Source organism: Bos javanicus, chromosome 21 (genome assembly GCF_032452875.1).
Source record: "Bos javanicus breed banteng chromosome 21, ARS-OSU_banteng_1.0, whole genome shotgun sequence".
Lineage (NCBI taxonomy): Eukaryota > Metazoa > Chordata > Mammalia > Artiodactyla > Bovidae > Bos > Bos javanicus.
In genome coordinates, this window is record NC_083888.1 from 31,196,265 (window position 1) to 31,216,436 (window position 20,172).

Genomic DNA, 20,172 nt, shown 5'->3' on the forward strand with positions numbered 1-20,172 from the left:
CTGCTGCTGCCAAGTTGCTTCAGTCGTGTCCGACTCTGTGCAACCCCATAGACGGCAGCCCACCAGGCTCCTCCATTCCTGGGATTCTCCAGGCAAGAACACTGGAGTGGGTTGCCATTTCCTTCTCCAATGCATGAAAGTGAAAAGTGAAAGTGAAGTCGCTCAGTCATGTCCGACTCTTAGCAACCTCACGGACTGTAGCCTACCAGGCTCCCCCGTCCATGGGATTCTCCAGGCAAGAGTGCTGGAGTGGGGTGCCATTGCCTTCTCTGGTTCAGTTACTAAGTCATATCAGCTCTTTGAGATCTCATGCACTGCAGCATGCCATTCCCTGTCCTTCACCAACTCCTGGAGTTTGCTCAAACTCATATCCACTGAGATGATGCCATCCAACCATCTCATCCTCTGTCACCCCTTTCTCCTCCTGCCTTCAATCTTTCCCAGCATCAGGGTCTTTCCCAGTGAGTTGGCTCTTTGCATCAGGGGGCCAAAGTATTGGAGCTTCGGCTTCAGCATCAGTCCTTCCAATGAATATTCAGGGTTGCTTTTCTTTAGGATTGACTGGTTTGATCTCCTTGCTGTCCAAGGGACTCTCAAGAGTCTTCTCCAGCACAATTTGAAAGCATCAATTCTTCAGTGCTCAGCCTTCTTTATGGTCCAACTCTCACATCCGTACATGACTACTAGAAAAACCACAGGTTTGACTATACGGATCTTTGTCAGCAAAGTGATGTCTCTGCTTTTTAATACACTGTCTGGGTTTGTCAGAGCTTTTCTTCCAAGGAGTAACTGTCTGTTAATTTCATGGCTCAGTCACCATTATCTGCACAACCATGTTCTTTTCAGTTTACCATGCCAGAATTATGAATTCAGCCTACTGCTGACCCAGCTGTATTATTTAGTGCCATAAAGCTGATGATAACAGGGCCGCTGGGACGGCAGGGTCTGCCTTTCTTGAGCGTTCACTAAGAGTCTGGGCCTGTGTTGTCTCATTTAATTCACTCAGCAACACGGGCAGTACTGGTATTATGCCCTCCATTTCACAGATGAGGAAACTGAGGCTCACAATTTAGTAACTTGACCAAACCAAGGTCACAGTGCTAGGAAAGAACAGACTAAATGATTTCAAAGCCGGCTGTCTCCAGAGCCTGTGCTCTCATCCTCTGTGACATCTGACGTTTACTGCCATCAGAGATCAAGTTCAAAATCTGAAGTGCAGACTGACTCAAGATGGGAATCTAATCAGGTGCCATCTGAACTACTGCTGTGTCAATCACAGGCAGGGGGATTGGTGGGAGTACAGTGAGCCACGAATCAGGGCAAGATTCTGTACAGAGGGGGTGGGGAAAACATCCCTTTCACTGAACGCTGAACAGTGCTATACCTGGTCAGTGTCAGCCTTGAGTGGTGATGGTGTCCACTGAGGACTCAGAGAAGGTTTCCTTGGGGAGGCTGCCCATTACTCCAGTTAATTCCCTAGCAACGCAGCCACTCAGCCAAGGAGGGATTTCCTTGCAAACCTTTCAGGTGGTCTTGGAGTAAAAAGGTACTTACTATGAGTAGGAGGTACTTCAAACTACCCTTGTATGGGAAAAGCAAGATGGGGACACCAAAGAGATGAGGGGCGTAAAGATATCTTTTGTTTGGATTCTGTGATGTTGGTGACTTTTCCGACAAGCGGCCAAAATCGCTAACTGGCAAATTTCTCCATTCTAACACCAGCCAGGTCACTCACCGGAAGCCTCCAAATAAATCTTTCAGTTCAGTTCAGTCCAGTCACTCAGTCCAGTCTGACTCTTTCCGACCCCATGAATCGCAGCACGCCGGGCCTCCCTGTCCATCATCAACTCCTGGAGTTTACCCAAACTTACGTGCATCAAGTCAGTGATGCCATCCAGCCATCTCATCCTCTGTTGTCCCCTTCTCCTCCTGCCCCCAATCCCTCCCAGCATCAGGGTCTTTTCCAATGAGTCAACTCTTCGCATGAGGTAGCCAAAGGATTGGAGTTTCAGCTTCAGCATCAGTCCTTCCAATGAACACCCAGGACTGATCTCCTTTAGGATGGACTGGTTGGATCTCCTTGCAGTCCAAGGGACTCTCAAGAGTTTTCTCCAACACCACAGTTCAAAAGCATCAGTTCTTTGGTGCTCAGCTTTCTTCACAGTCCAACTCTCACATCCATACATGACCACTGGAAAAACCATAGCCTTGACTAGATGGACCTTTGCTGGCAAAGTATTGTCTCTGCTTTTTAATATGCTAACTTATATGCAGAGAAATAAATCTTTAGGCAGAAGTTATTTTTAATTAGGAAGTTTATTTGTTCTACTTTTGGGAACAAACCCCATAGCTTCCTTTGTTGCTGTAAATACTGAGAGTAATTCCAAGATAGTTATATTGTTGAAGTTCTTAGGCTCTTCGTTAGGCATGATACATTATTATTTTGTGAAAGGGAACTGTATCTGTCACACAAAGAAAATAGAGAAAGCTGAACGTGTGTGTGACAGCTCAAGAATAAGCTGCCAACACTGGAAGAACAGAAAGGCCTTGAAGGCTGGAGTTTTCACTCTGAACCCACCATAGCACACTCTACTCTTAGACCTGGATGAGGCTGGAGGAGTTTACCAAATGGGTGTGACCTAGGACCATCTGCCTTTGAGAAAAACAAGGAGCAAAGCAAGAATGTTTGCACAGGAATTAGGGCACCTCTGAAAGTTCCAAAAGCTAAAATGGAGCTCTGGGAAACTGCCACTCTTAAAACACAACTCTGCGTCCCTCACGGGCAGGTGGTATGCAACTGGGAGACTGCCCCTGTTTTTGTTTGCAGGGAAATGTCTGAGGTGAGCACAACATTTTAGGAACCTCTAGTCGATTACCTTTCGATTTTCTTACTAAGTCATGAAGCAACAAAAGACTTGGAAACTTCGTGTCACACAGCTTAGGCAGAATCTAGTTTCACAAGCCTCACTGTCCAGCTGACTGGCCAGTTCTGACCACCACCCCCTCCTCTGCCCCCCACAATCAACGGCCGAGCAGATGATGACACAGTCTGCCTGACTCCCTTCAGAGAAGCTGATGGGGGAGGGTGGGCCAATGGGATCCTTCCTCCTTTCAACTATCACAGGAGATTCCAGCTCTGATAGCGGGAATCTATGGGGTCTTACCAGATGAAAAAGTCAGTCACTAACTAAAATGAATATGCAAAGGTGCTTATTCCCAATACAGTAATATGCAGGCGGTCAAATCATCTGTCATTTGAGTTAATTTAATTATCAGACCACATTTAATTATCCAATATAAAATGTAAATAAAGTGAAGGCCTGACAGCACATACTAATTACGTTCATTATAATAATTAAATGGGAAGGAACTTAGAGTCATGAAAGTACTATAAAATACAAGGAAGCTTTTGATTAAAATTTTTTTAATTAGAAACTGCAACCCTACAGGAAACAGATGATTGGTTCTATCAAGGATGGGGCATTGCTTTTATTATCCAGGTTTCTCTTCTAAAGTCATCCTTGGTATCATGGGGCTCAGTCCTTCCAGTTAATAGACTAAATGGTGGCAAATAAAAAGTGCCAATCCTTTATGCACAACAGTTTACCTAATAAAACAGCCTTCAGTTGCAGCAGGAGTTCAGGGTCTCCTGTCTTATAAAGACACAAGCTGTTTCCCTGGAAGGAATAAAAGATCCTCTGTGGACAAACAGGCCTGCAAATTAACATGATTTCTGCCTGATGATAAGGAAACATTAAATCAGTTGAGCATCATAATTTCTCCTCTGAAATTTCTCAGATTTAAAGAAAGTGGCATGAGGTTAAATAAATTCACTTTCATAATAACAGAAGTGAGGCAGAAAGGGCATCAGGACTGCCCACCAGGAGACTGGATTCTGTGAATTCTTGCTGGGCAATTCCTGTTCCTTCTCTGAGCCTCAGTTTCTCCAATTCTTTATGTCATTTCAGGGGGCTTATTTCACCTTGCTGAATCCCAATACCTCACCTGTCTGTGAGGTAGGAATAATTTTTCTGCTTACAGCCTCAGTGAAATGCTAATGAGGAAGGTCCAAGAGACAACAGATATGAGGGGTAGTAGAAAGAATTCTTGGATGGCATCACCAACTCGACGGACATGAGTCTGAGTCAGCTCCGGGAGATGCTGAAGGACAGGGAAGCCTGGTGTGCTGCAGTCCACAGGGTTGCAGAGAGTCAGACGCGACCGAGCGACTGAACAACAAAGCATTCTATGAATGTAAGAGGTTATGCTTAGAAACAGCATCTCCTTAAGGTTCAGTGTCTCAGTGGCTGGCAATTACTATCATTTCTAGCAATTTCTGATTTCTTCTCTAGCTGATACCTAGTGTTAGTCTCTCAGTCCTGTCTGACTCTTTTCGACCTCATGGACCGTAGACCGCCAGGCTCTTTTGTCCACGGGATTCTCCAAGCAAAAGTACTGGACTGGGTTGCCATTCCCTTCTCCAGGGGATCTTCCCAACTCAGGGATCGAACCCAGATCTCCTGCATCGTAGGCAGATACTTTACTGTTTTAGCAATTGCATTAGGACTGAACTGACTTCTCTGACCTTCCATCAAATCAGAAGTGGATGTCCAGGTAAGATTCAATCTTTCTGGGAGGCAAGGTGTTGGGAAAGGAGGTCTGGCCTTTTTTTTTTTTTTTTTTAACTTTTCTAACTTCTTACTCATAGTGAACTTAGCTCTCCACAATTATCTCTAAACCCCAGAGCATCTTCTTCCCTGACTGAGAAGCCACAGGGTCTCTGTCTCCTCCTTGCACCGCTTGCTGCTCTCTCTGCCCACTGAATCTGCTTTTCTCTTGTTCCAGCAGGCCCAGGCACTACTTTGCCATCAGGTCCATGTCAGTTTTAGCATGCCATTTCCAAACACCAGTTCCCCGACCCCACTCCTCACTGACTCTGGTGAGCCCAGAGACACTTAGAGATGTGTTTTACCTGCCGGGGAGGAGAGCAGAAAGAGTCTCTGAAACCCCACACAGTTCAGTAAATTCATCACAACACAGTTGATTTAAGCAGAGAGTTTCAAACCATCCCTAAACATGAGTGCACTGAAGGAACTAAACCTTTTGCTGTAGAACTGTACAGTAAAACATCATCACACACACAAATTACTCACCTCTTTACAAGGCAGGAGACAGTGTCATGATAAATAGTAAATGACTTAGGTATAGAGCAGGAAACTGTTAGGTAGACCACAGGCTGGCTACATAAGATAAAGTCATGGAGCCATTAAAAGTGATGCTCACAAAGAAGGCTTCTGATATAATGTGAAGTGTATAAAGCAGGCTAGGACTGTATATACAATGTGACCTCAGCTAGGTAGAAATGTTCATAGGGGGACAGAATGTGGGTGAAATGAGTGAAGGTGTCAAAAGGCACAAAATCCCAGTTATAAGGTAAGTAAGCTCTGGGGACGTAATGTACAGCATGGTGACTAGAGTTAACAACACCGTATTGCATATGTGAAAGTTGCAGAGAGTACATCTAAATGTTCTCATCACACAAAAAAATGAACTATGTGAGGTGATGACTGTTAACTAAATTTATTGTGCTAATCATTTTGCAACACAACCATGATCAAGTCTTCACACTGTACACACTTAAAACCAATACAATGTTATATGTCAATTATATCTCAACAATATTAACAGCAAAATGTTCACAGAAAAGAGACTGCAAGGAACCTGCCAAAACGGTAACAGTGGCTGTCTCAACAGTGAGATCAGGAATGACTGGGACTCTGCTTCCTTCTTTACCCTTGCTTATCTTTTTCATGATGAGTAAATGACCAACCTAGACAGCATATTGAACAGCAGAGATATTACTTTGCCAACAAAGGTCTGTCTAGTCAAGGCTATGGTTTTTCCTGTGGTCATGTATGGATGTGAGAGTTGGACTATAAAGAAAGCTGAGCACTGAAGAATTGATGCTTTTGAACTGTGGTGTTGGAGAAGACTCTTGAGAGTCCCTTGGACTGCAAGGAGATCCAACCAGTCCATCCTAAAGGAGATCAGTCCTGGGTGTTCATTGGAAGGACTGATGCTAAAGCTGAAACTCCAATACTTGGGCCACCTCATGCGAAGAGTTGACTCATTGGAAAAGACCCTGATGCTGGGAGGGATTGGGGGCAGGAGGAGAAGGGGATGACAGATGGCTGGATGGCATCACCGACTCGATGGACATGAGTTTGAGTGAACTCCGGGAGTTGGTGATGGACAGGGAGGCCTGGCGTGCTGCAATTCTTGGGGTTGCAAAAAGTCAGAGACGACTGAGTGACTGAACTGAACTGAACTGAAGGGACACTTTTGTAACCAAAAGACAAACTTTTGAAGGGAAACAGAATGCAGTTTAGTAGGTCAAATGTATACACATGAAGAAAAGATAACCTAACAGGAGATGTTCCTCCTTGAGTAGCTTGTGAGAGAGAGACTTGTGAACCTGTGGGGCCTGGCCTGCGGGAAGGGCATAGCATCTGTCCAGAGGTGCTGGCTGGGGAGAGTGCTGTGTGAGTGCTCCCATGGTGGGAGAGGAGAAAGGTCTGCCCTCCAGGCAACGAGGTCTTTAAAAGAGGAATTTTTCTATGTATGACACTTATTCTGGCAAGGGTCCGCATTTCCTGTATTTTAATCATGGAAATCTTTCAGGGATGGACTGCATATTTTTTAACCTTCTTAGAGGGAAGGTATGCAGCACACATTTTGCCTCCATGCTCACCCAGGGCCAGCACTGGGGGCATCAACAGTCATCTGGGGAAATAAAACACTGGGTTAGTGTCCCTGTAAACCCCAATGGCTACACCTGCTAAGTCCTTGGGCTTGTCTTATTTCTTCTAACTTCTTTCTCCTTATCACATAGGCAGTTTCATTAACGCTTAGTGTGTAGGTTGTCACCTTGTATTTGGCCCTGGCACTACAACTATCTCCTGTCCTTCTCCTGCCCTGATCTAGATTACTGCTGCTGCTGCTAAGTCGATTCAGTCATGTCCGACTCTGTGCGACCCCATAGATGGCAGCCCACCAGGCTCCGCCGTCCCTGGGATTCTCCAGGCAAGAACATTGGAGTGGGTTGCTATTTCCTTCTCCAATGCATGAAAATGAAAAGTGAAAGTGAAGTCGCTCACTCATGTCTGACTCCTAGCGACCTCACGGACTGCAGCCTACCAGGCTCCTCCATCCATGGGATTTTCCAGGCAAGAGTACTGGAGTGGGGTGCCATTGCCTTCTCCAGGTCTAGATTATTGCAGGCTAATAAACCTAGTAAGCACATTTATTACAGAGTTGCCTAAAATAAAAAATTAGGAAACTTGGAGTGAGGGTTGTTTGCTGGCCTTTTTCTCAGATATAATCCACACAATTAGAGTTGCTGAGTAGGAGGCTTTAGATAAATTAGGTTTTCAGGAATTATAATCTGATACGTTATGCCATAACTCTGTTTTTTAAAATAAGGAGAAATAAAGTATTTTATTATTGTTATTTTTAAAATAAAATCTGTAAAACAGGTTTCCCAACATTTTAAGGCAACAGAACCCTATTTACAAATGAAATCTTGCTCAGAAACCAAATAAAACAGTTAAAAGCAAAAGGATTCTGGATGATTCAAGGGGGTAAGGCCCAAGCCCTGTCTTCTCAGGCTCCCCTCCAACACCATCTGGCACCCTGTTAAGCACCTCGGCAGAAGCCAAAGACCAAGAGCAGTTTCATAAAGCAACAGACTCTGATGCTATTTGCAAAGTGATGCAAGTTGAAAGATGTTATCTATTTCATCCAAACAAACAAACAAAATGAATAAAGCATCAGAATCTACATGGTAAGGGAGGAGACACTTCTCTGTGGCTTAACAAGAATATTTGATGAAAAATATTTTATTTTTATAGCTCTAAGAGGAGGTCCTCGTGCTGATCTAGGGCTGATCCTGTCTTTCTAGAGAGGAGAAGCCAGAGACATATCCCTGGAGCCTACCTCAAGGGCCTCACACAGAACAGATGGGTTCCAGCAGGCTCGCCTGCCTTTTCTCACTCCAATACCTCACACTCTCAGGGCTGGGGAAGTCTGAGGAACGCTCCTGGGCCCCTTACCTGGTTATCTGGGTGGCTGACAGTGAAGTAGCCCACACAGACGATGACCTCATGAAGGAGGCTTTCACAGGAGACGAGGCTGCAGTGGCCCAGCAGGGAGCTGGCGATGTGCCGGAACGCAAGGGACAAGCCCTCTGCCCCTACGATAGACTGACAAAGACAAGGAGCAGTTAGAACTCCGCAGCCAGGGACAGCCAGAGCTGCAGCAGAGCTCTGCACAAACCACAAAGCAAGCCTGGGCCCCGTGCACTTTGTGCCACGCTGCCAGGAAAGCCTATGAAATTTTGAAAGCACAATGCTTAACAGCTCAGTTCAAGGATTCTTGCTCTAATAAGTGACCGTACTAAATGCAACACTTATTACCCTGAAAAAAAAAAGAAAAGAAAATAGAGCGTAGCAGACCAGATGCCTGTAACTATGTGGATCAAGATGTTATTCACCTAAAGCATGAGTATTTATCCCATTTTTAATGAGGTATTTTTTTTTCATTGCACAAATAGTCTCACTGTAGAAAACTTGGAAAAATTTAAAGATATTAAAATTCACCTGCAAATCTACCATTTAGCTAACTTCCAATACTTTTTTTTTTGAAGGAGAAAAATATTTTCTCATATTCAGGGATTAAAATACAATTCTAATTATTTACTTAAGTTCAAAAACAAAATAGATATAAATAACAACTAGTTGTTATTCAAATAGCTCCCCAGCTCCCAAAAGAATGTAAAAAATCCCCAACAAACACCTCCCCCCAAAAAAACAAACAATGAAGCCCCCTTGGTTACGAGGCTTCTGGGATCCTTTCTCAAGACAGGCAAGGGGCTGCCCGTGGTGGGCAACGCGGGAGGAGAGCCTGAGTCTGTCTGTGCAGCCTGAAGCTTCTATTTAATAAACATGTCAAACAGACAGAGCGACAGGAGGGCAAAGGGGAGAGGCGAAGCCCACAGAATACACTCGCAGCCCACACTGGAATGAAGCACCACTGCTGGCCTGTGGGATATGGCAGCGTTTTAAACTCATCTCTTGATTGGAGGTCTTGGCTGGCTTGAACCAGGTCAGATCTGTTGCAGCTTGGAAGTTTCAATGAATTCACTGTCTAACCCTGTTGTGAAACACAGTCTTTTTAATTAATGCTGTTGAAACGAAATTACTGCTAAATTTTAAGAGTGCCTTCTGCCTCAGTTTCATTGCATTGAGACAAAATGTTTTTCAAGCCCCAAAGAGACTTCAGGAGGGCCTCGATCCTTTAAATCAGGAGTGACACCTTCTCAGCTCAGCCCTTATTTAATTAGTTGTGTCCAGCTTGCTGTGACCCAGTGCCCTCTGTTTAACCTTTACTGATAAGAGCAGGTCAAGGGGCATGCAAGTTTGAATATAAAAATTAAACCAATTTTTCAAGGAAACCATATTTCCTTTTTAGCCAGAATTAATTGCCAAGTCAGTACATTGATTTGTTTCTTGAGACCACCTTCAATTGTAAAAACTGTCAAAGAGTATGCAATATACAATACCCGGGATCTCAAGGCCATCTGTGCCAATATGAATTCAGAGTGAAATAAAAGTCTTTGCTGAAGGGAGAAAAATATTTTGACAGCCTTATTAGTATACAATGAAATGGAACCAGTTAAGAAAATATTCTAATGGATAACCTTTTGTTACCACTATGCAACACGTTGTCACACAGAACAATTACGTAGGTTTATGGCTCTGAAGAAAGGTACAGGAACAGTGGGAATGCGGCACTCAGTACTTAACCTTCTGATTCAACACCTGCAAGATGCAACGTCGGGTAAATTCTTCACCCGTTTGGAATCTGAGTCAGTCTACAGGGCCTACTATGTGCTAGCTTTGTTGTTGTTTGGTCATTAGGTCGTGTCCGACTCTTTGCAACCCCATGGGCTGCAGCACGCCAGGCTCCTCTGTCCTTTATTGTCTCCTGGAATTTGCTCAAATTCATGTCCATTGAGTTGGTGATGCTATCTAGCCATCTTATCCTCTGCCATCCCCTTCTTCTCTTGCCTTCAATCTTTCCCAGTATCAGGGTCTCTTCCGATGAACTGGCTCTTTGCATCAGGTGTCCAAAGTATTGGAGCTTCAGCATCAGTCCTTCCAGTGAATATTCAGGGTTGATTTCCTTTAGGATTGACTGGTTTGATCTCCTTGCAATCCAAGGGACTCTCAAAGAGTCTTCTCCAACACCACAGTTCAGAAGCATCAATTCTTTGGTGCTCAGCCTTTGTCATGGTTCAGCTCTCATATTACTATGCTGACAAAGGTCTGTGTTGACAAAGCTACGGTTTTGCCAGTAGTCCTTTATGGATGTGAGAGCTGGACCATAAAAAAGGCTGAGCACTGAAGAATTGATGCTTTTTAACTGTGGTGTTGGAGAAGACTCTTGAGAGTCCCTTGGATTGCAAGGAGATCAAATCAGTCAATCCTAAAAGAAATCAACCCTGAATCTTCATTGGAAGGATTGATGCTGAAACTGAAGCTCCAATACTTTGGCCACCTGATGTGAAGAACTGACTCATAGGAAAAGATCCTGATGCTGGGAAAGACTGAAGATGGGAGTAGAAGGGGATGACAGAGGATGAGATGTTTGGATGGCATCACTGACTCAATGGACATGAGTTTGAGCAAACTCTGGGAGATGATGAAGGACAGGGAAGCCTGGCATGCTGGTAGTCCATGGGGTTGCAGAGTCGGACACAACTGAGCAACTGAACAACAACTCACATCCGTACATGACTACTGAAAAAACCATAGCTTTGACTATATGGATCTTTGTCAGCAAAGTGACATCTCTGCTTATTAATATGCTGTCTAGGTTTGTCACAGCTTTCCTTCTAAGGAGCAAGCTAGCTAGCACAGTGCTTTTATGTAGTCTCATTTAATCCTTAGGCTTGTGAGGTAAGTGTTTTTAATCTCTATTTTAAAAATAAGAAACTGAAGTTTAAGGACTCATACGACTTGTCTCGGAGAAGGCAATGGCACCCCACTCCAGTACTTTTGCCTGGAAAATCCCATGGACGGAGGAGCCTGGTGGGCTGCAGTCCATGGGGTTGCTAGAGTCAGACACCACTGAGCGACTTCACTTTCACTTTTCACTTTCATGCATTGGAGAAGGAAATGGCAATCCACTCCAGTGTTCTTGCCTGGAGAATCCCAGGGATGGGGAAGCCTGGTGGGCTGCCGTCTGTGGGGTCACACAGAGTCGGACACGACTGAAGTGACTTAGCAGCATGACTTGTCTAAGGTCATACAATGCAAATATTGTATATTTGTACCACATTTACTTGAGCACTGCACACTTGATCAGATGTCTATCTACATCAATAATGTCTGTGTGGAAAGATGTTTTTGCTTTAGCATGCTAAACAGACTACAGTGGTTGGTTAAGAAAACAACTATAAATCTTTGCCAGTCCTCCCTTTGAGAGAAGGGACCTATGTCTTCTCTTGAATCTGGAAAGCTGTAACCAATAGAGTATGGCTGATATATAACTATAGCACTTCAGAGGCCAGGTCATAAAAAGCCATACAGCTTCTGTCTGGTCCTTGGGGAGCACATGTTTTCCAGAAGTTTCCTCTCAGGATACTCCTACTGAGAACACAGACACAACGATGCTCTGAGAAGCCCAAGTCACGTAGCGAAGCCATATGTAGAGTCTATGGCCAGTAGTCCCGGTGAACCCGGTCTTTGAGGATTCCTGGGCATAAAATATGAGCGTGAAGGAGCCTCCAGCTGATTTCAGTTCCCAGCTATCTGAGTCAACCTGCTCCTTCTCTCCACACTCTCCACCCCAGGATTCGAGCCCCTCAGCGGAAGCCCTACATCGTGGAGTAGTGACGAGCCACCCCCACTGTTAAAAGCCCTGCTGGAACTGCAGACCCACAGAATCTATGATCATGATAAAATGGTTGCTGTTTACCCCACTAAGTTTGTTTTTAAATGGATAAAAGTAACTGGTGCAATAAGGTAATCACTGGTAGATGTATTAAAGGCCCCGAGGCTAGCAATTCCAGGCATCCGGGTCCCTGCACATCCTGACATATGAGAGTAAGAGAAAAACACGTGCTGGACTCTGAGCACCAAAAGGATGGCAGCCAAGAGGAAAGGCCCCTGTAGGCTTTCCTAGCCCATGGTTAAGGGGAAAAGGGAACCTGGAAACAGTGTCTGGGGAGAGAATGAGAAATTGTGATGGCAAAATTGACTAAAATAAAAGAAGACAGGGGAGTCAGGGAAGAGATCAAGAAAAGAAGATACAGCAGGGAAGAATTAAGAGAAATACAGAGTAACAGGAAGGACAGAGGAGAAAGAAGCAAAAGAACTGTTGGGTACCAGTCAAGAAAAGACATTCCACTCAGGAGGTGGGCATTTCACTCTAAGAATGGCTGGAACACTCCTGAGTCACTTTGGTATCTTTCCTGAGGTTGAAGCAAACGTGGTTCAAGAAGGGGGTATATTTTGGGCTTGATGAGGCAAGGAGCTGGAGAGGAGAAATCTTGGTTTTTATCTTAGTTTGGCATGAAGAGTTCCAGAAATAGGTTTTACATTTTTCTCACTTATTGGCCATTGTGCCTAAAGGCCCCGAGGGAGCAGAGCTGGAAGGAGTTGGGTGGTTCTCCTTTTGAGTGAGGCTGGACAGGCTGTGAGCTCATGGAGGTGTGAGGGTGGGGCAGGGACCTGGGGCTCCCTGACACGCAGAGTGACTGATGGAATGGCCCACTTAATGGAAATGCTCATGTATGAAGTGGAGCCCCCTGCAGCAAAATAAATCCTGGTCAGAAGACCCATAGAACCAGAAACTGAGGAATACTTTTTATTTGTTGTTTGCTTTTCACAATCCCTGGTAACAAAAGAAATCACTCTAGTTGGATCTAGCCCATGGGTAGCCTGTTGGTCCCCATATTCTGAGGACATAAAATGAGCATATCTTGATTTCCAAGCTGTTTCCAGATACAACATAGTGGGGTTGAGTCTTCATAAAACACAAATGTTATGTTTTATACCAGAGGCCAGAGCCACTGACTGGCATTTGCTCTTGTTAAAGGTGCAGCTGTAACCGCTCGGAACTTTACATATTGTGTAGTTACCACCTCAGGCTAGTTTAAGTGCTTTGAAAACTGAAAAGCATTAACCCCAAGGAAGAGACTTCTGTTCTCTTCCTTGGGAGGGGTAAACTAACTCTACAAAGTTGAAAGATACTGAATCCAGTGGTACAATTGACTCATAATTTCCAGCTGTCAAGAGAACAAGAATTACACATTTGTCACTAGCTACAAAATAGAAGTGTTTCTTCCATTTTGCCATGGCCAAAGACCACACTTTTCATACGTCTGTATCTCTGTAACCTTTTTCCCTTTAAGCAAAGCAATTCATCTAAATTATGGGTTCATCATCTGCCAAGTTTGTTCCTTTTTTAATGAAATCACTTGACAGTTAATAAACTGAAAGAGAAAGTCTACTCCTTGGGGCTTGCTCTGTTCCAAAGGTTCAGTGTTTTTGAAAATTAAATTTCCTACATGAAAAAAAATCTGTTTCTAAGCTGACAGTCTGGTGTTGCAGCACAAAGCAATTTTTCTTTCTTTAGCTATAAAAACTTAATTTATAGGGGTTTGCACATTTAACTACACATGCACTTTACATTGGACACCAGTCAGTTAAATCACCCGTAGAAAGTCATCAATCAGAACAATTTATCTAATTTTGGTTCTGCTTATATAAGAAACCATTACTTTCCTTAATATTTAAATGTTTATAGGATGATAATGGTTTTTCTAAAGAAATCAAGACAGAAGATTTCTAAGTAGCAGAGTGGCATAGGCTGGGGTTCATATAACCATGGGTACCAGTCCTGGCTCAGCTATGTGTAGCCCTGGGAAATTACTTAGCTGCCAGCATTCCCATCTGTAAAATGGGTATAATAATATTTTGGAGGGCAGTCATGACAATAAATAAGAAAGCATATGCAGAGCACTTAATACAGTTCCCAGAATATAGTAGCTTAATAAATAGCATGTATTGTAATTCCTATTATTGTAGCTTATTCCTGATACTCCACTCCAGGAGAAGAACCTCTCATCATATCTATATGAAATTATTAACTCTCGGTTGGTTAACCAACTCCTGGTACCTGGAAAGCAGGCAGATCAAGAACTGCGAAGCTGTTGAAGAAACGCAAACTCTGGATGGCCACTTGGACTGTGCTCTGAGCATAGCTCTCCTTGGGACTCGCAGTGCTGGGGTCCGAGATCGTGCCGTGGAAGAGGACGCAGTAGAGCATGTGCAGAACTCCAGCCAGGTCTGTGGCCTGAAGAGCAGCTGCCAGCCCTGTGGGATCCTGGCGATTATCGTCAAATATGCTGTACGACCTGACAAAGAAACATTCAACTCTTTAAGAGAAATCTACTTAAAGGATGTTAGCATTTTTACAGGTCAAATGGAACAAGACAAGCAGACCGTTAAAAGCAAACCATGTGAGTTGTGCAGGGAGGTAACAAGAAACCTCAAGAAATAAAGGCAGCCCTCCCCCGCCCCGGTGCACTGTGGCCTGCCCTTTTCTCCAGCTGGGAGGCCAGGCTGCTGCGCCAGTGGCAAGGGAGCATGCTGCGGCCAGTGCTGAGGCTGCTATTGCCCCCGGGCCCTCTGCAGTCTGGGCAGCCCCGCTGTGTTTAGACTCCAGGTCTGCAGGAACTGGACAGAGTCCATGAGAGCTGCTGAGACTCGGAAGTCAGAACACCATGGCTTGCTTTCTGGATACACTTGGGGGTCTTCTCAGGGGAAGCAGTTATCAGGAAAGCATGAGGCCTCAAAAACCCAGCAGTGTGCTGGTATACTGTGACAGGGAGACACTTCAGCTGCTTTTGAAGGCACAGTTCTGTCATCAAGGAGCACTGGAAGGACAGGTTGCAGGGGCCAGATTCCCAAGAACAAGCTGGTGCTGGATTAGCTTTATACAAACCACCTTGGAGACAGCTTAGCAACAATGGCAGGCAATGCTGTGGATAAGCAAGAAGCAGTGGTAGTGGCAAACGATTCCTAAAGTCAACGGGAAGTGTTGTTGTTCAGTCGCCAAGTCGTGCCTGACTCTTTGTGATCCCACGGACTGCAGCACGCCAGGCCTCCCTGTCCCTCACTATCTCCTGGAGTTTGCCCAAGTTCATGTCCATTTCATTGGTGAGGGTTTGTTATATTTGTCTCACTCTTGAACTCAGGTATACATGAAGTATCTAGTGACCACGAGCCTACAGTTTAATAAGTAAGTGCGTCTGGCAAGCATTCATTCACCCCCTTTCCCCCCTACATCCAGGTTTCTCTCTCCTTCTCCCAGCCAACATGCTTCAGGTGGGGCCCCCTTCCTATTCACTCTGGCTCAAGGGTGAATAGGTCTAAGGTAAGGGGTACATTCTATTTCTCTGATGGTTCAGCAAGGTTTGGGGATGGCACGTGTCACTGTCAGAGCTGATGGAATGGAGGGAGATTTTTGTGCTGAAATGCCTGGAGAGAAGGCCTCACTTTTTCTCCCAGGGTCTGAATCGGAGACGGAAGGTCGGTAGCCGCGGCGGCCATGTGCTCTACCCACTGTACAAGTGCTCAGGTCTCAGTGTTGTTCCAAGGGGGTCAGTCACCTTCCTTCATGGGACAACATGTCTTTACGTTTCTGTCACAGGTTGATGCCCTTCCCTACTTTCAACACTAACTCAGGTTCCTCCTGACCTTCCCTTTTCTACTGTTATTGTTCCTTTCAACAGGAATCTAGAAGAAGAGAGAGGCACTGAAGATCTACGCTTATCTTGTACACTTGCCCAGAAGCACAGAAGAGATGCCACTAAGTAACTACAAATTTGAAAGTGTTGGCTGGCAAGTTTCTAGTATCTTGTCTGGTTTTCTAATCCATAACTTATCCCTAAAGGGATTATTGTATTCATTCTGATTTGCTAGTTTCATCAGAGTTTTACTCATAACCACAGTAAGCACTTTCTGAATGTGCACTATTTCTGGTATTGCTAAGAACGTGGCATGACACTGACACTTGTTCTCTTCTCAAGAAAGCGGCTCTTATGAAATACTATCATCTCATCTGCATGGCAGGACCTGCTAACTACACTCACGCCTTCCACCTCGCCTCATTCCTAGTTCTTCACAGTTGGTGGAGAACGTATGGTTCTCCTGATTGCATGCACGACACAACTGAGACCCTCAGAGATTCAGGGAGATGTTTGAGGTCATAAATATTTGTCAGTGGCAAAGGCAGGGGTACCACCCAAAATTCTGACCCTTTAAAGGCGATGCTTTGTCCAAACACCAAAACATTAGGCCAAATAGGTGACCTCTTCTTTTATCTCCATGTCTTAAGTAAAATCTTGGGATAAACTGTTAAACAAATTACACAGATTGTAATGTAATTCTGTATCATCATAGAGAGACACTTTCTGTCTTATGGGATTCAATAAAAACAGAAAGTTAAGAAATGTTATTTATTTGCTTAGAGATATATTGAACCTTTACACAAACTGTTAGCTAATGTCAGTTTAGTTTGCCCTTCCTTCCATTATAGCCCTAAGAGTTAGGGGTCAGACCATGACTAAAGACTGAGTAGAGATTAATCTCTCCAAGTGGAGATTAATGTGCCTGAGTTTATTATATAGATTCCAAAAAGGGGTCTGTGTTTGTTTAACCAATGCCTTTTAGAACCAATGACAATCAGAAGACTTCTCCCTAAAGTTAATTTCTAATAGGCTTTCAGAAGCTTGGAGCTGAGTGACATCATGGCTGGTGACAAGAGTTTTTCTGCGATTTGCTCTGTGATTCAGCATGGTGACCTCCCTCTTACCGCCTGTGCTGTTTTTAACCTGATTATCATCATATTCAAATGCAGATATTCAGGGATACAGCATTATCATTTAGAATACTTTGTAACAGTTAATCTTTGCAAGCATTTTTGAAATGACATGACTTCACTGCTACTATTTCTTCAAAAGAATACATTTTTTAAAAAGGCAGCAAGTGAAGATCATAGTGGTTTCTCTTCTCTCCACCCCTTCCCCACCCCACTCCCCCACCCCATTAGGAAAACACAAAACTATAAAACAACATAACTCAGGATCTTTTGCAATATTCTTCTGATGAAATAAAAATGCTGATTCAGAAAAATCAATTAAAATAGCATTCAAGAACTCAGATGTGGAAATGGTTCAAAATGTATATAATATTGCTTTGTGGAAAGGATGATTCATTTCAAAGTGAGACTATAGAATATACAGAGTGGAGGGGAGAGAGAGGGCTTGTTGACTTCATTTGACTTCCACAGGACAAATGTAGACCTGAAAGGACTTTAGAGAATGTTTACTTTTGATTTAGTCTGAAATACAGATAATTTGTCCATGAACAGGCCACTGGCTCCTGTTGGTCTTAAATGTCAGCTATAATCACTTTAAGCCTAAATGTTTATAATAAAAAAGTAAAAGGCCTTATTCATATCAGGCACAGGTTATAAAGTTTTCTTTTCAAAATACATGGAAGATATGAAAAATCAGATCTGAAATTTTATATGTTATACCCTAAGATATTCTCAATTTTACTGGATTTTAAAGTGTTTTTGGTCTCTAAAATTAGGTATACTCATTTCTGTTCATTAAAAGTTACATACAATCAGTACTCCTGCACAGTTCTTGAAAACCTTACTTTGCCTTAAAGGAGAGTATAGCTAGGCAAAGAAAGCAGTAATTTGTGTGGGTATGAATCAAGTGCCATCCATTCCATCTCTGAGATTTTAAACCATTATGTATTAGGTCCTATTTGGTCCAAAAGGCAGCCGTGAGAGTTGCAGACACTATAGCCCCCTCTTCCCCACTTGTTCTTGGCTTGCTGGTATCTTGGTTCTTGTATCCCTGGTCCCATATTTCTGGTTTGGTAACAACCACTTTGACGCCCTTCAGTGTTGGTGACCTTCTAGACAGCTCTTTGAGCTTCTGAGATTTGGCCTTTTCTCCCTTCTTTAGATCTAGAATCCTTGAGGTATCTTGTTAGAACCTTCCATTTTAGTCTCTGAACCCAGAACACTCTGCCCAAATGTTTGCATAGGGCTTGGGGTGGACGGAGTTAAGTCACTGTTCTGCCCAATGATGAATGTGAACTTCACTGTTCAAAGAGAAGTGAATTATTACTTAGAGAGTTATTCCAGCTGTGGGCTCTTATGTACTGGGATAGTCTGAGAATCAGACTCTGTGGTGAGCAAAAAGGACATGATTATCTGTCATATACTCTTTGCTTAAAAAGCCAAAGTACCTGTGCTCCAGGAACAATAACCACCTGTGATGCAAAGTCAAGGAAGACCAGGCCCTTGCCTTATAGAAGGTTATAGTCTAATAGGGGCCTTTTCGTACTATCCCCTATGCCACTCAATATGTCAGCAAATTTGGAAAACTCAGCAGTGGCCACAGAACTGGGAAAGGTCAGTTTTCATTTCAATCCCAAAGAAGGGCAATGCCAAAGAATGCACAAACTACCATACAACTGTGCTCATTCCATATGCTAACAAGGTTATGTTCAAAATACTTCAAGCTAGGCTTAAGCAGTATGTGAACTAAGAACTTCTAGATGTACAAGCTGGGTTTAGGAAAGGCAGAAGAAAGAGAGCAAATTGCTAACATCCTTTGGATCATAGAGAAAGCAAGAGAATTCCAGAAAAACATCTACTTCCACTTCACTGACTACACAAAAGCCTTTGTATAGATCACAACAAACTGTGGAAAATTCTTAAAGAGATGGGAATACAAGATCATCTTACCTGTCTCCTGTGAAACATGTATGCAGGTCAAGAAGCAACAGTTAGAACCTTATATGGAAGAAATGACTGGTTCAAAATTGGGAAAGGAGTACGTCAAGGCTGTATATTGTCACTCTGCTTATTTTTAGCTTATATGGAGAGTACATCATGTGAAACGCCAGGCTGGATGACTCACAAGCTGGAATCAAGATTGCTGGGAGAAATATCAACAAACTCAAATATACAGATGATACCACTCAAATGGCAGAAAGTGAAGAGGAATGAAAAAGCCCCTTGATGAAGAGGAAAGAGAAGATGGAAAAAGCTGGCTTAAAACACAACATTCAGAAAAATAAGATCATAGCACTCAGTCCCATCACTTCATAGAAAATAGAAGGGGAAACAGTGGAAACAGTGACAGATTTTATTTGCTTGAACTCCAAAATCACTGTGGATGGTGACTGAAGCCATGAAATTAAAAGATGCTTGCTCCTTGGAAGGAAAGCTATGACAAACCTAGACAGCATATTAAAAAGCAAGACACCACTTTGCTGACAAAGGTCCAAATAGTCAAAGCTATGGTTTTTCCAGTGGTCATGTACAGACGTGAGAGTTGGACCATAGAGAAGGCCTAGTACCTAAGAAGTGATGCTTTCAAATGATGGTGCTTAAGAAGACTCTTGAGAGTCCCTTGGACAGCATGGAGATCAAAGCAGTCAATCCTAAAGGAAATCAACCCTGAACACTCACCGGAAGGACTAATGCTGAAGCTGAAGCTCCAATACTTTGGCCACCTGATGCGACAAGCCAACTCACTGGAAGAGACCCTGATGCTGGGAAAGATTGAAGGCAAAAGGGGAAGAGGGTGACAGAGGATAAGATGCTAAGATAGCATCACCAACTCAACGGACATGAATTTAAGCAAACTCTGGGAAAGAGTAGAGGACAAGGAAGCCTGGGATGCAGCAGCCCATGGGGTCACAAAGAGTCGGACACAACTTAGTGACTGAAGAACAAGTAGGCAGGTATATGCATCAGTTTCCTATTGCTGCTGGAATAAATCATCACAAACTAGCTGTTCAAAGGGTTTCCCAGGTGGCACAGTAGTAAAGAATCCACCTGGCAATACAGGAAATGTGAGTTTGATTCTTGGTTAGGGAAGATCCCATGGAGTAGGAAATGGCCACCCACTCCAGCATTTTCGCCTGGAATAGTCTGTGGACAGAGGAGCCTGATGGGCTACAATCCATGGAGTCCAGCTGGACAAGACTGAGCGACTGAGCAGGTACACAT

At 43.7% G+C, this 20,172-nt stretch overlaps 1 protein-coding gene across 5 annotated transcripts in view; it reads right to left on the reverse strand.

The window, feature by feature from the left end:
• The window catches only part of SCAPER (S-phase cyclin A associated protein in the ER), a 423,555-nt gene that overhangs the window by 22,322 nt on the left and 381,061 nt on the right, over positions 1-20,172 (reverse strand). For 4 of the 5 annotated variants that reach the window (XM_061394725.1, XM_061394723.1, XM_061394726.1 and 1 more), the window contains exons 28-29: positions 14,245-14,482; positions 8,112-8,261 (exon numbers count right to left, since the gene is read on the reverse strand). In XM_061394725.1, coding sequence (XP_061250709.1) covers positions 8,112-8,261; positions 14,245-14,482 — 388 coding nt within the window. Of the gene's footprint in view, positions 1-8,111; positions 9,211-14,244; positions 14,483-20,172 lie in introns of those variants that run through there. The other variant, XM_061394727.1, reaches the window with a different exon arrangement.